The sequence below is a fragment of the Ctenopharyngodon idella genome, chromosome 5, assembly GCF_019924925.1.
Source record: "Ctenopharyngodon idella isolate HZGC_01 chromosome 5, HZGC01, whole genome shotgun sequence".
Taxonomy (NCBI): Eukaryota; Metazoa; Chordata; class Actinopteri; order Cypriniformes; family Xenocyprididae; genus Ctenopharyngodon; species Ctenopharyngodon idella.
Window position 1 is genome coordinate 14,560,056 of NC_067224.1, and position 15,220 is coordinate 14,575,275.

Sequence of the window (15,220 nt, forward strand, 5' to 3'; positions counted from 1 at the left end):
TGGGTGAACTAACCCTTTAACACTCTTGAATCGAATGGTTTATTGAAAAGAACTGTGCATTCTTTAAGTTTAATGAAGGCAAGTTGAAAAGGTTTCTAATTTTATAATAGGTATCAAAAACTAGAATTAAAAAATAATAATAATCATTTGCAGCATTTTATTTATTTATTTATTTTATTTTATTGAAGCCATGAAAGATAATTTTTTCCCCAACTGTTTGTTTACCTAAATCTATTTAATAAATTATCACTGTACTGTGGTGTTATTATGCTAATATCTTGCCCTGATAGTCAACTAGTTCGTTTTTATTTTTAACTGCGTCTATTTTCTCCTTGCTGAAAGTGAGAGCTTTGCTGTCAATCTGCGGCTGGGGTGTATGGTTTAGGGGGCGGAGTTTGTGTGTCGGAGTGGGCGGGGTTTCCGCTAAACTCTGGGTTAGGTTGATTCGCTATCGATCATTGGGGAAAGACGGGGCTAGATTTCCTTGTGGCGGAGAAATCTGATGTGTAGGCAACATGAATCGGGCGATCGCGGGGCGCAGATTAATTTTAGCACGTTTACAGATTTCTTTCAGACTGATTATCTTCGCCGATTAGATAAACGAATACAAATTAAATAGTTTTTTCCCCTCCCGTGCTCCAGGAAGAAGTGTTTTGGATCGGACTTGCCAAAATCGCTACTTTGTTTCTCTTATGGACGGTGTGTGTGTGTTACCTAAAAAAGTAGCCGTGTCTTAACAGAGTTACTCATCCCTACGTTACGTGAAGTTGGGAGAAGCGAGGCCCGATCTCTTGACCCGTGGAGTACTCTTGAGTCTCTCTGGATGGATGGATGGGTATGGGGAGAGCAGGATCTTACTACCCCGGGGCTGAGCGCCTCATCTCTCCGGTACTACATCTACTAGTGCTGTGCACCCTCTCCTCTCTCACTCACATAGGTAAACATGGTCTTACCACTTTTACGACTTTATGCATAATTCGCTGGACGTAAACAAGTTAGAATATACATTAAAATACCTTTAAAAGTAGCTTTTGTATTTTAGGGCTGTTTAATTGTCGCTCGTAGGTATAAATATTAAATAGGATTTACGTGCTATATTATGACACTGCTGGTTAATATTTTGTTAGGCTATGTCCTTACGGAAAAAGTGAATTATAGTTGTTTATGTGACAGTTTTCCAGTCTGAGGCAGTGTCCTTCATCCGTGTCTTCTTCTTGCACACTTATTGTATCTTTATTCCCAATAAATGTAGTGCATTGATCTACGCGTCCCTCGTGCGCTTCACTGGATTGGTTGCTTTTTAAAGGATATTAAATATTTATGAGTGATCGTAATATTAATTAATTTCATATTATATTCATGAGTGATTGTTTTATTCGGTTTTATTTGTTGTTTGCTTTTGTTATTGTGATAGCAGGCAGCATGCTGTCAGGTTCAATAAGATAGGGAAGTCATTGTGTTAATATTTGTGCGCATATATCTAGATTTTGATCTGTATTTTAATTATTTATTTATTTTTATTATTTTATTTTATTTTATTTATTTTTTTGTTGTTGTTGCGGCATTGATACATGTTTTAAAAAATAATCCATTTACTGCTCAGTTAGCCTAATCAGAAATTATTTATTTATTTATTTACTTACTTGCTTAAAAGCCTAAATTCAGTTAGTTTGGTGCCTTTTACCACTTTGGACAAGTCTTAAATGATTTCGTTGAAAATGGGTTGGCTTCTGAGCAGGAGACTGTGAATACTACACATTTGGTGCCCTGTTTTCACTTGGCACCTTGTCAAGTGCTCCACTTTGGGTGTCCTGGCCGTAGACTGTGTTAATGCCATTGCGAATTAAGAGGATATGGAATGCTGCTGGGTGTCCATTGAGCAGTCACACCTTCATAATTAATTTAACATGGACCCCGGGCAGACAGGCATTATGCACTTCACTATTCTTCAATGAAGCAAAAAAAAAAAAAAAAAAAAAAATGAAATAACTCAACCTAAATATGTGTTAGTTTTCAACATAATTTCAGAAAAAAACAAAATTATCCATAAAAGTATTAGTATTTTTATTGAATATGAAATGACAATGTCAAGTGTCATTGTCCCTTTCATGGTTTTATATGTATAACGCTTGATAGGATTCCTTTATCTTCAGCTCTATGCTTTCCCTTTTAGCTGCAATATAATAGATATAATTTAATATAAAAATATCTGTTATATTTTTCAAACAGCAGTTTATATATTCAATAATCTTTAATTTAGCAAGAAGATTATATAAGAATACAAACGGAGTATTTTTTTTTTTTTTTTAAACAACTGCATGCTTGCTGTTCTTTGATTTCATTTTTGGATATTAGATCTGGCTGTATCGTCTCTCAATTGGTTTAGTCCCAAATATACATCTACCCCTTGGTGGTATTTGATTGGATTATAATCTTGGCAGAAGCAAGAGACAGTTGCAGCTGTTCGGTTTCTTTATTTTAAATTTTTTTTTATTTCTCTTTCTTTCTCATGTCTGGAAGAGTGCTTTATTGTTTAGGGTTTGTAAGATTTTACAGACTACCTGTAAAAAGATGCCTTTTAAAACTTGTTTAATAGATGCTTTTGTGGTTAACTGTGATAAATCTTACTATAATACTGAAATATCCGGAACCGTGATGTTCTTTATTTGCCTCATGCTGTAGTAACGTTATGAAATGCTTGAAGTTACAAATAAGAACAAAAATGAAAGGCCGACAAACTAACATATTAAACCAGATTCCAAAGTTCAGTGCGATACAGTCTGAGCTCAGAATTTAAGGCTGGAGATGTCATTATGACACTGAGTCTTGTAAACCCCCCTGCTCTCTCCAGATCTTCACGTTGACTCCTGGAGAAGGCGTGGGCCTGTTGACCTCTCTGCCCTGGCCAAATTCCACATCTTGAAATTTCACTCCGTACACACTCTTTGGGCCCCTCTACAGCTGAGAATGGCTGCTCAAACGGCCGGCCACCCTGAGAAAATATTTCCAACGACTTAATAGCAACAAGGGTGTGCACTGTGCTCGAAATGAGACGAATCACCCCAACAGCAGGATCGCAGAAATGAACTGAGCCTGTGAAACAAACATTGTTTTCTCGGTCCTGTGTTTCACTGTTCATTTGGTTTTATGATCTTGACAGGAATAAAAAGCACTCCAATAGCTGTTTAATCATTTAAGTAGTTTAATTAAATTATTTTTAAAGATATATTATGAATAAAAATGTATTTTTATTTAGTTTTGTGGATATTTTAAATATAAATATAAAAGTCAAATGATTATTACTGTCAATTTCTGGCATTTGTTTATTCAACCACATTAGCTATAGACCCGGTTAGTGAGACGTTTCAGTGTTTAGGTTTAACATTTGTCAGGACACTGAGACATTCTAACACAAAGTGTGATAGTCTGATTTGTTTCCCCCCTTGTCTGCCAGTACTAGCTTAGGATCTGCTGCCCCCAACTGGGGGTCCCCTAAGACATTCCTCGGAAGTGTTTTGCACAGAGACGGATTCAAAGTTGTAAATAAAACAAAGATTATTGGAGTTCTTTTTGCAAGAAAATACTATTTCAGTCTTTCTACTTCAACTTAATGTGTTACTTGCCATTTCTTTGTAATTAATTGTGAAATTTACTAGCAATTTTTCTTCTTCATCTGCTCTTTTTGAATTCAGTTGCATTGGGTCGCTTACACCAGCTTTTAAGGGGATTGTCTGGTGACAAGCTAATTGCATTTCAACAAGCAACCAGCAAAAACAACTCATCTCCAGGATTGCTGTGAATTGGATTATGGTAGGGTGGCAATTTTGTCGCTTTAGTTCATGCACACATGTGCTGTGCCCTTTTACGTTAGTCTACATTCAGATTACACCCAGTTCCTCACAAAATATCATAGATTATAAAACAGACAGCCTCCCCTAACACCTCACACCGTGCTGCTGAGAGAAACAATGGAGGCACATGCGTTTGATGGGCGGCGAGGTCACATATGGCCAGTGGGACTCCATGAAAAGCCTCTCTGTTTCTCCGTGATATGTAGGACATACCTAGCTAATACGGTTACATTTGCAGCACAGCCTTTGTCGTTTCATACCCTTGCCCATTTGCGATTCTTTATTTTCGAGCGAACCGCTGTTTGTTCATTCTTCGGTATTACTTGGTGTGCATCTGCTTTGAGCATCCGCTCGGACTATAAATGGGAATGTGCCGGAGATGGCTTTGTCTTGCATGCCTTGCCAAGTATTTGAGTTTTTTTGTTCTGGTACAGATGTCACTGGAGCCTTGCCTGATAAAACACAGCGGGAGGTGGATGGGAGCGGGGACTGCCTCTTTCCTCTCCCTTCCAGCCAATGTCTTTCTAGCACAACATCAACATGGCTTTGGCCAGGCTACCGTATTGTCTTACAGCTTGTTTCTGAAACACAATCCAGCCTGTGCTTTGTCATGCCTCCTTCTCCTCCAGCGCAACGCGGATCGGCCGATCCGCTACAGCACTCTGCGCAGCAGCGCGTCATCTGATAATCAAATCAGATGCATTTGAATCCGCTGCGGTCGGAGTTATTGGCGTGGCAGGCAGAAATGGGTGGCCCTGACTGTGTAAGATAGAGTCATCACAAGCGTGTTAATGGAGAGGCTGCAGCTGATATCAGATTAGGACGGCCTCTCTCTGAGCTAATGCAATTGGGCCGCACTCAAAAGTGAGGCATTAAGACTCTAAGTGATGCAGTGTGGAGGCTGCTGTCCTTTTCTGGGAGATGTTTTTCTGGTTGTGCCATGTCATTGGTGACTAATTGGGGGCGGCGCATGACATGATGACCAGATCTTGGGTGTATTTTCGACAACAAGTGTGTATAAAATAGGGCTGGGTTGAAAATATTGATTTCTAGATTTCAATCCATTCTCATTTTGATGAAACCAGTGTGGATTTTTAACTCCGAAGAATACTTATTTCAGGCCCTGTTTCCACCTGGTATTGAGATGTGTTTTGGTCGATCGGATCACAAGTGGACATTGCTGAATACCGGTGTAAAAGTTTTGTGCTTGTCCACTTTGGACCACTTCCAGAGGTAGTCTAAAACGCATTAGTCTGGATTGCTTTTGTAGTGTAAATGCTCATGTGGTTGAATGTGTTCGAACAGCCACAAAAAACCACCTTCTCTCCGCCTACTTACTTAATGCGTAAATATTATGGGAAGCACGCTAGCCAGACAGGATTTAAACTTTATCAGCTGAAGACCCAAGTTTGGTTTGAAGACGAAAAATGTACTAAGCACAATGTTCTCTCACCATTCCTGATTGCTAACACGCACTCACCGGTCTTGTGGCTATCAGAGCAGAAACGAAAGCTGATGCTCTCTGTATGTTTTTTCTGTCGTCTCCTGTCACGTTCATATGTAAATTGCACAAGCTTATTTTGTACATTAGATCAAAAAATCAGGGAAAAAAACATGCATTTACCTGCCCATAGACCCTCCCCTCGAAGAAATCATGACAGAAGTGGTTGAAAGTGGTTTTATCACGAAATTCTATCAGTAAATGCCGTTTTATTCTAGCGTGAAAGATTACAATAGTAATTAGTACATGAACCGATCACCTCTTTACTAGTAGTTATAGCATGAAATAAACATGAATGAACATTAGGGCTGCACGATTATGACAAAAATCATAATTGTTGATTATTCACTTGGAATTGTAATTGCGATTATTAATTACGATTATCACAACATACAATGAATAATGATTTGAATAGCTTTATACTATTGTTTGAAGCAACTGCATGCCATATATTTATATGAAAATAAACAAGCTGAAAATGAAAAACTTTTATTGCTTTTCTATAGCTTTAGCCTCAAATGCCAATTGGTTTGGTTTCTTTTTTAAATAAAAATGGTAAAAAATATGCATGGTATTATAATGTTATACTAAAACTAAAAATAAAACAATGGAGAGAAACCCTTAAACTAATTTGTAGAAAGAAAAAACACATCTTAAGCACAGAATAACTTTTTTTGTAATTGTGCCTTTGAACGATTACGTAATTGTGGCATCCGTAATTGTAATCACGATTAGAAATTCGATTAATTGTGCAGCCCTAATGAACATCATATGGCAACCATATCAGTATTGGCTGATATATGTTATTTTTTTAATGTTATCGTTATTGGCCAGATAAGAAAATTTGGCTGATACATCAAAGCTGATAAATAATGAATAATTTCCTTCAGCTGAGACACTTCAGTTGCACACTGTTCACCATGATGGTTTTGAATTGCTTGAAAAATGATTGCAATCACTTCAAAAAAGTAAAAAATGTTCAAAAAAAGTTAAATGCAACATGTTAAGTGCAAGTCTGTCATATAGGCTACATAAAATTATAATGAGAACACTACTGTAAAAGAATGCTGTGAATTCTTTGTACGCCCAAGCAGTTCATACAGCAAAGCCCAACATTAATAACTATGATTGGGACTGTCAAATTATAACATTATGAAGAGAACACTATTGTAATGTTATGAATTCTTTGAATTTAGTTGCTGACTTGCCATGTTTCAGTGCTTGTTATGGGAAGAGCGCATCCACAACAGGAGTTACACATTCTGCAGCATGCAACAAGTTCACTTATGCATTTGCGTCATTTTTTTGCAGATATATAAGTTGTAATATTTTGTTTATGTTGCATAATTATATGATTAATCTCATATAGGACGGGCTTGGTTGAGCTAATTAACCCTCTAACAAAGCGCTTCAGTTTCCTGGTGTTTATTCAGCTCTTCGCACGCAATTCAGACAGCAGTGTTGTTATTTGAAACAGTAATATTAATTTTAGATGTTTGTTTTTCAAAAACATTGATACATCATTAATAACTAGCACTTTTATTTTTCTCGTATTATTTTCATCAACAATATGGTTTAATTAAAATAATTTCTTTAGGCTATTGTCTGTGCGGATGCTATTCCAAATTATTTATCCATGGCACATGCATTTTGATTCTTTATATGTAAGGAATGTTGTCCAGTGACTTGTTTGCATTATTTAGGCATTATTTTATTTCTTTGTGAGGCAGTAGATTTTTTTCTTTTTTTGATAAAGTTGGCCGTAGGAGTGTAAAATTAATTTTGAAACCTACAAGGGTTCAAACTGTACTGTATATGTTTGATTTATGTTGAAGTGTTCGAGACATGGCTTTTAACAGTGAGACCTGTGTTTTTGTGATCAGTCTCACAAAAATTATATAAAAAATTATCTGCAAATATAGCGGTTATCGGTTTACAAATATAAAGAATTATCGGTAGAAATATCGAAATACCAAAATTTTGATATCAGTGCATCTCTAGTACCAACTGACAGGGTTTCCTGTAGCCTAAAGTTTACAGCATTAGTTGAGAGAGATTTTTTTCAATTGAGAAAAAGTTACGTACTGTACCTGATATATATCCAAATGAATCAAATCAAATTGAAGTGAGATTGGAACTGAATCGAATCACAAGCTTGTCAATAAAAATCAAATCAAACTACTAAAACCATAAAAATGTTATTGAATTGATGTCAAGTGAAGCAAGTATGTAGTATTCAAAGAAAACACTTTTAATTGTTACCCTTTGACCACACCCTAATGACACTTTTAGGAGGTAAACAGTTGCATGTAGTTTGCATGCCTTGACTCTTATGTGCTTACAAGCACATGTGCTGGTTATGTGTGGATAGCAGCAGGGCCAGAAAAGTGTTTTTCTCATTTGAAGTGCCGTTTTATTTGATTTTATTGCGGCCATAAGCATTCTCCTTTGTAGATAACAGGAGGTTTCACACACTTGTTGAGCCGGCTGTTAATGTTTCTAGACCATAATGTAAAACACACATGGAGTCACGTCGTGAGGAAAAGCACAGTCCACTAGCACACCTTATTATGGTTAAGCAGTTTAAACTGGTTTATGACACGAGCCACAACAATAGCTGTTTGATAAGATTCTATCTTATATTTGTGCTCCTTTGTTCATAGTTGATGTGTTTAATTGGTTAAGTCAGTATTCTATTAAATGCCTAGTTTAAAACACATGTGCCAAGTTCTTAGAAATGTATACTCTTTGAAATCATGTTGGTTTCATATGGTTTTAAAACACTTTTATACCATTTTAAAGAAAAAAATTAGGTTTAATGACTTAAACTGTTGAATGAGAGTTTAAGAATGTCATGTAATAACATATGATGTTTTCCTTACAACATGGATACATATGAGTACACATCTTTATCATTATTTTCAAAAAGTTTTTTTTAAATCAAGGCAAAGAGTGTTTTTTTTAATTCATGAAAATAAATATGCTTTTTATTTAACATTTTACAACCTGAACTAACCTTGCATGTCTTTAAAAAGGTCACCTTATTTGATATTTTAATAGACTTGTTGACATTGACAGTCATGAGCATCTGCAGGTATCTTTCTTTGATATCATTTTCTGTTTTGTTTTTGTTTTTTTGTACATTATGCATCTTGCTTACACCACATGACTTTGTTGGTTGCGCCACATGACTTTTCAATGAGCATTTTTTTTTTTCAAATATCAATAATATTATAAAAACTGGTTCGCTGTTGTTGTTTTTTTTTTTTTAAATAAATAATAATGTAAAATATAAATAAATTTTTTAAAATAATTTAATTAAGTTAATGAGGGTTTTTTTCTTCATTATGGTACAAGAACTAATGTATTACACTGACATTTAAACAAATATTAAAATAAAATTTAATACACAAATGAAAAACATGTTCATCATTGAATTCAAGGTTTATTCAAGTTGTTAATTTTATGTATTTTATGAGTTGCATTTTTAGTTAGTTTTTTTTTTAAACAAAGATTATTAAAAAAACATTGTATCCTTTCTTTCTCAGGTGAGAGCCAGGTTCAAACTCCACAGTGCCGCATCCAAAAGTGCACCACTGACTTCGTCTCTCTCACTTCCCATTTAAACCCTTCACTGGATGGCTTTGATACTGAGTTCTGCAAGGCTCTGCGGGCCTACTCCGCCTGCACCCAGCGGACATCCAAGAGCTGCAGGGGCAACCTGGTCTTCCACTCTGCCATGCTGGGCATCAGTGACCTCATGAGCCAGAGGAACTGCTCCAAGGATGGGCCCACATCGTCTACCCATCCCGTTATCACCATTGAGCCGTGCAACTATCACAGCCGCCATCACCAAGTATTGCGGCCTGGGACAGGGACAGGGGTTCCAGAACACCCACGACCAACCTATCTGTTCTGTGGCCTGTTTGGGGACCCTCATCTTAGGACTTTCAAAGACCATTTTCAGACATGTAAGGTTGAAGGGGCATGGCCCCTCATTGATAACAATTACCTGTCAGTGCAGGTCACAAATGTTCCAGTGGTTTATGGATCCAGTGCCACAGCAACCAATAAGGTAAGTTGTTTTTATATTTATTTTATAATTATTTTGTATTTTTTTATGTGGAGAACTATTTCTTTAGAAAAAGTTGAGAACTGCCTCAGACGTGTAGCATATTTATGCTGCAAAACAACTAAAAATAAACAACAAAAAGGTTAGAAGGACTAAATAATATAATAGTATATAAATAAATCTAAAATATAAATTTTTTTTTTTTTTTTTTTTTCAGAATTTATTAATTTAGGTTAATATTAATTGATAGATATATTTTTGTTCATTGTTAATTCATGATTTTTTTTCCAAAATATGTTCATTATACAAATTTAAATGTTAAAAATATATTAGTATATGTAGAAATTAATATTAAATGAGATTAATAAATCCTGAACATGCTTTATTTTTAGTTATTTCAGAGCTTAAAACTTTCAGACGAATTTGATCATATTAAGTTTTTCTTTATTTCGAAAAAAAAAAATTTTTTTCTTAATTTTTACATGTAATACAATGTTGCATTATAAAATTTAAATATCAATGTACCTTTATCATGAGGAGACTAAATAGCCGCATTTGATTGAACAGGCATACAGTATTTTGTTTTGTTTAATAAATAATTTTTGCTTGTTTTGTTTTACCTTTCTAAATCACAACATTCTGCATTGTTATTATCTTTGTTTGAAGTGTATGATGTCTCTATATATGACTATATGGATAAGATTATCAGAAAGAGCTGCAGACAGCAGATAAGACCTATAACTTTCAACTTTGACCAAGTATTCACAGGTGCAAGTTAAACAAAGCTAACAGCTCCAGTCTCATGACTAACACTTGTGACCAACATGTCTGTGAAATTCTAATATCATTAATGACTGGATGTAGCCTACGCTGTGGCGTGACCTGTAATAAGGTGACTTTGAAAGAAGCCTCTGTCTTCAGTTTTCCAAGTGTGGGGCTTATAGTCAAACACTCAAACACACCCACTTACACACAGACCCATTTCAAATGTGCTGATGCAGAATATTGACTGCTAGCAGCATGTTTACAGATTTTTGTAATGTGAAACATCTGGAAGCTTAGAAATATTACAGCCTAAACAGTCTGCATTCGTCAGATACTCGTCGATTTTGTCCTCAAGTCAAAACAGTTCAGCTTATCATTGGACAGATGTGGCTTCAAATGCTAAGTTTGGCTGCCCATGCTAATTACCTCTGGTTTGACCCCTTGACCTTGAAGGTGGGGAGCCATTATTAAACATTTGCAAGTAATTATTAGCATATACCGCTTAACTGAGGCCTTTTCAGCTGCCTCACCTTATGGCCAACTGGTCATCATTTTTCATCCTTGTCCTGTGTACAAAGCTGCTATTCATTCACCGCTAATGTAACGCCACACTTCTTGTTAGCCAGTGCTTTTGCTTCCCACAAGTCTTAGAGTTTCACAGTCTAAGGACTGTATACTGGGTGCATTTTATGGTTAACACTAACAGGGCAAAAGTGTTTGTGTATCTGTAAATGCGTGTAATATTCTAAAGAACTGCACAAATCCAGATCTTCTTGTTTTACTGTGATGAAGTAATTCTTGTTTTCAGTGCTGGGCATAAAACCACTTTTGTAAATGTGAATTGTGTTATTATTTCAGTGTTAGTAAACATTCTCTTATCCCAGTGTAATATGCAAAGACTGTAAATAGGCCATTTGTAGGTTGATTGCTCCAAAAACTAACACTGTGGTGTTAGTCAAAACATTGCTGTTTGTTTGTTCATCCTGACTGGACCAACAGAGCAACACTGACTCGATCAATGGCGTGAATTTGTGGCGAGACTATCTATTTGTCCAACCAATGGCAGATATGGGGAATGTTCAGGAAACCAGTTTGAGAACAGTCATTTTTTTAAAAAAAATTCCTGTTTGTTTTTATTGTAGTAGATGTAATAGATTTATTTGAAAAAAGAAAGATAAAATACATTTCTGACCATTTACATTGCAAAACAATTTTCAAAGTAAACCTTCATTTTTAGCACATCGCATAGTGATGGATAAAAACAAAACAGTTCCTTCCTTCAGTAATAATAATAATAATAATATAGCAGATTTTTATTGTTATATTCTAATGATCATGTATTTTATTAAAGTATCAAAAAGCAGAAATAAAACTATAATTAAATTGTTGATATTGGTCATAAAGCAATCTAGTGATGCAAAATATACGCACTTCACCATTACTATATGCATTATGGGTGTAACAATATATCGTGTCACAATATATGGCAATACAAAAAATGCAACAATATCGTGGATAGTGACCATGTGTGTTTTGCATTGTTCACACAAAATGAAAATTACTTTGTGAGAAAAAATTCAAGTTTACAGAGTTTTATTGTCAGTACTACATTAAACTACTATATGTAATGTTGAATATAATGTAAAATAATGCAATGGTGGAATATTTGGATAATGCCAATCTTTTGTTACCAGTAAAAAGTGGCCTACATTATTTTAAATATATTTAGTCAGTGACAGAGTGCAAACATATTCATCTAAAATAAATCTGTGTTTCAGCGTTAGAATCATGAATATTTTTATTCTGGTATCAACATTGTCCTGTGTATTGGGTTACTAGCACTAAGTCCAAGCCTATTTACTTCCACCCCCAATGTAATACCAAATTTAGCATTTTAATAAGCAGTACATTTTTTGTTATCCTTTTTCCGTATGTCTTGGAGTATCGCAATAATATCGTATCGTGAGTTCAGTATCGTGATATGTATCGAATCGTGACATGAGGGTATCGTTCAACCTGGGACTTGGTTTTGTCTATCCATTATTGACTGGATTTTGCTTTGCACTCAAGAAAAAGCACTCTTATAGTCGATTGTGGAGGGGTGGGATTTAAGAGCTCTAAATTAATTAGAGAAGAAAGATATGAATGGAAGAATCGTTTACAATAAAATGAATAGCATGCAATAGGGTGAATTTTCATTTCATGCCGACTTCAAAGTTTTTTATGACTACAAAGTTTTTTCTCTCTGTTCTTCTTTTAAGATTACGATAATCTTCAAACCATACCAAGAATGCACGGACCAGAAGGTCTACCAGGCCGTAACAGACGACCTTCCAGCCGCCTTTGTGGACGGCACCATCAGCGGAGGCGATAGCGAAACCCGCAGCATCTGGATCCTGGAGAAGTCGCCCGGTCGGCACGTAGAAATCCACGCCGCGTACATCGGTGTCACCATCATCATACGCCAGCAGGGCCGTTACCTGACGCTAGCCGTTCGAATGCCAGAGGAGCTTGCCATGGCCTTCGACGAAACGCAGGACCTGCAGCTTTGCATGAACGGTTGCCCCACATCAGAGCGCATCGACCAAGAAGGACATCTTCAGCTGCCCATGCTGGGCCTCCAGCAGGCCGGCTTTCAGCCGCAGGCGAGGGTCGAGGCCCAGAGAGGCGTCTTCACCCTCGAAAGCGCCTCCAGGAAGTGCAAGGAGCAACTGGAGGTTAAGGACATCTATTTCCACTCCTGCGTGTTTGACCTGCTCACCACAGGAGATGCGAACTTCACCACTGCCGCCTACAATGCCCTGAAGGACATGGAGACTCTGCACCCCAAGAAGGAGCGCTGGCATATTTTTCCTAACTCGACCGCTGGGCTGAGGCCGTTTTCATTACTCTTCAATGCACTGCTAGCCGGCTTCCTCATCACTGTGCTTTTATAATTGTACAGTGTTTTGATAACTGTTTCGAAGAAGAAAAAACGATGGAAAACGAGACTGTAAAAAAAGTCAGTACTCTAGGTAAAGGGTACTTTGTATATACTGTCTGTGTGGAGAATGAATGTTAGAATACGAACCTTCATTAGACTGTACATTTTGTGTAAATGATGTTTTCAAGAGAGCTGAATATTGTAGATTTTTGTGAGTGAATTTTTTGAAATTTCATGTTTTTGTCCTCAGGAGAGGAAATCTTAATGGAAGCACTTTATTTTTATTTTATTTTTTTTGTTTTTGCAACTAGAAAACTGTTCCACGGAACAAGTGCTCAATAATTTTTCTTGGTATACTCAGCGCTTTTTTTCTTTTTATACATTTCTGTAGGTCACTATACAAATGGTACTTACTTCACCATTTTTCTCTGTAGAACCGTGTTAAACGATTTCACAATGTGGCTGGCATAGTAATTGTCATAGACGTTTAAAGAAGGATCATGTTGACTAGACATTCACTTTATCTGTATTTTTAGTTCTAGCACTCAGCACTGTTGAGTAACGTTGATCAGCAAAAAAACAAAGTGAAGAATTCAGGCGAACACAGCAGACGTAGGTTGAAGTGCACTTAATTCAAATGGGAATTTGTCTGTCGTTGACCTTTGGAATGGTTGTATTGGAAGTTCAGTCCATTTTTATAAATGACAATCAGAATTTCTTTCGTTTGGTACAAAATCTACCTAATGTACGAACACAAGACATCAATCCTGAAGAGTGCATTTTAGAGACACCAAAATATTTATGCTAAAAGTTTCATCCTCTTTCAGACTAATTTCAGAGTGAGTGGCTCTCATTGAGTGAACTGGAAAATGGATGTTGCGTAAGTGCTAAAGTGGGCCATGTCTCATTCCTGGTCGCTCAAACGGACTTGCAGCATCTTCCAGAATGGCTCCTCACAAGATTACATTTATTAGCTTTGTCCCTTTGCCAAACAAATATTGACTATCTGTTCAAAGTGTTAAGTTCCCTCTTGTCCTTGTTTCATCCTTGACCAAAGATATGACGCAAAACCAACACATTTTGCCAGACATACTGTAGGCTTCCCTATAGATTTTGTTTTTCACAAAAAGATTGGTATTGTCATATGTTTAGCAAGCTAACTTGGTTTTAAAAAGCAGAAGTATGATCAATGGAATTCTTATTTGGCCCTACAAGCATTTTAACAGTTATTTTGTCTGCCAGAAGTGCAACTTGAGCCGTGGTTCTTTTGCTGGATGCACCTCAGCAGTGATTTCACTGAGAGCTTCAAAGCAAATGAAGGATATGCAGAAACACTTATGTCTCTGTTTGCTATAAATGTGGCATTTGGCCTGATGGACACATAATTCATTTGATGAAATTGAATTGTACACCTTCTGGGTCTTACTGTCCAACTGCTACAGAAGCCATGCCAACACTCCTGATATGCACGTTTCCATACCAAGACTTGCTACTGTAGAGACGTCATTGTTTAACTACTGCCAGTGCTGAAGAGCTGCTACAATACTGTGACAAGTGTAATCGATTGTATTTGGAACACTGGGAGTTTCGCTAGCAGTGATTGGCCGGATCCAAAATGGGATCATTTGATTGGCCGAATAGCCTAAATCAGTGTACAGTGTACAGTGGGATACTGTACAGTGGGATCCCCACCCCCCCTAAAAACCAGAACAAGGCATCAGAGTGCAATTAAGTAGCTGCAAAGGAAAGCCTTCATCCTGTGTTTTTGCATTTCACATTTGATCTTGTGATCTCTTATATTTGTTGTGAACATTGTTTTTGTGAAGAGTGACTGCTCAATGTTTATACTTAAATTATTTATGAAATATAGTGTCTTGTTAGAGAAGTTAAGCTCCATACTCTTGCTGTTGAAAAACGTTTGAGATGTGATTGTACTGCCACCTAGTGGGTCACCATTGTTACATCAGTGTTTTAGTATTGTACGGATGCTGTTTAAAAAAAAAAAAAGAAAGAAAAAAAAAAGGAAAAATGTGTTATTTAAAACAATAAATACATAAATTCCCCTGGCTTTAATTTGTTGTTTTTTTTCCCCCCCACAAATTTCCACT

General features: G+C 36.5%; 1 protein-coding gene across 1 annotated transcript; it reads left to right on the forward strand.

Moving 5' to 3' along the window:
- The first annotated feature begins 450 nt into the window (after positions 1-450).
- On the forward strand, positions 451-15,180 carry rgmb (repulsive guidance molecule BMP co-receptor b). The gene is made up of 3 exons (XM_051895113.1): positions 451-937; positions 8,901-9,427; positions 12,451-15,180. Exons 1-3 carry the CDS (start codon positions 832-834, stop codon positions 13,123-13,125), a joined length of 1,308 nt encoding a protein of 435 aa, XP_051751073.1. The 5' UTR covers positions 451-831; the 3' UTR covers positions 13,126-15,180.
- Positions 15,181-15,220: the final 40 nt, after the last annotated feature.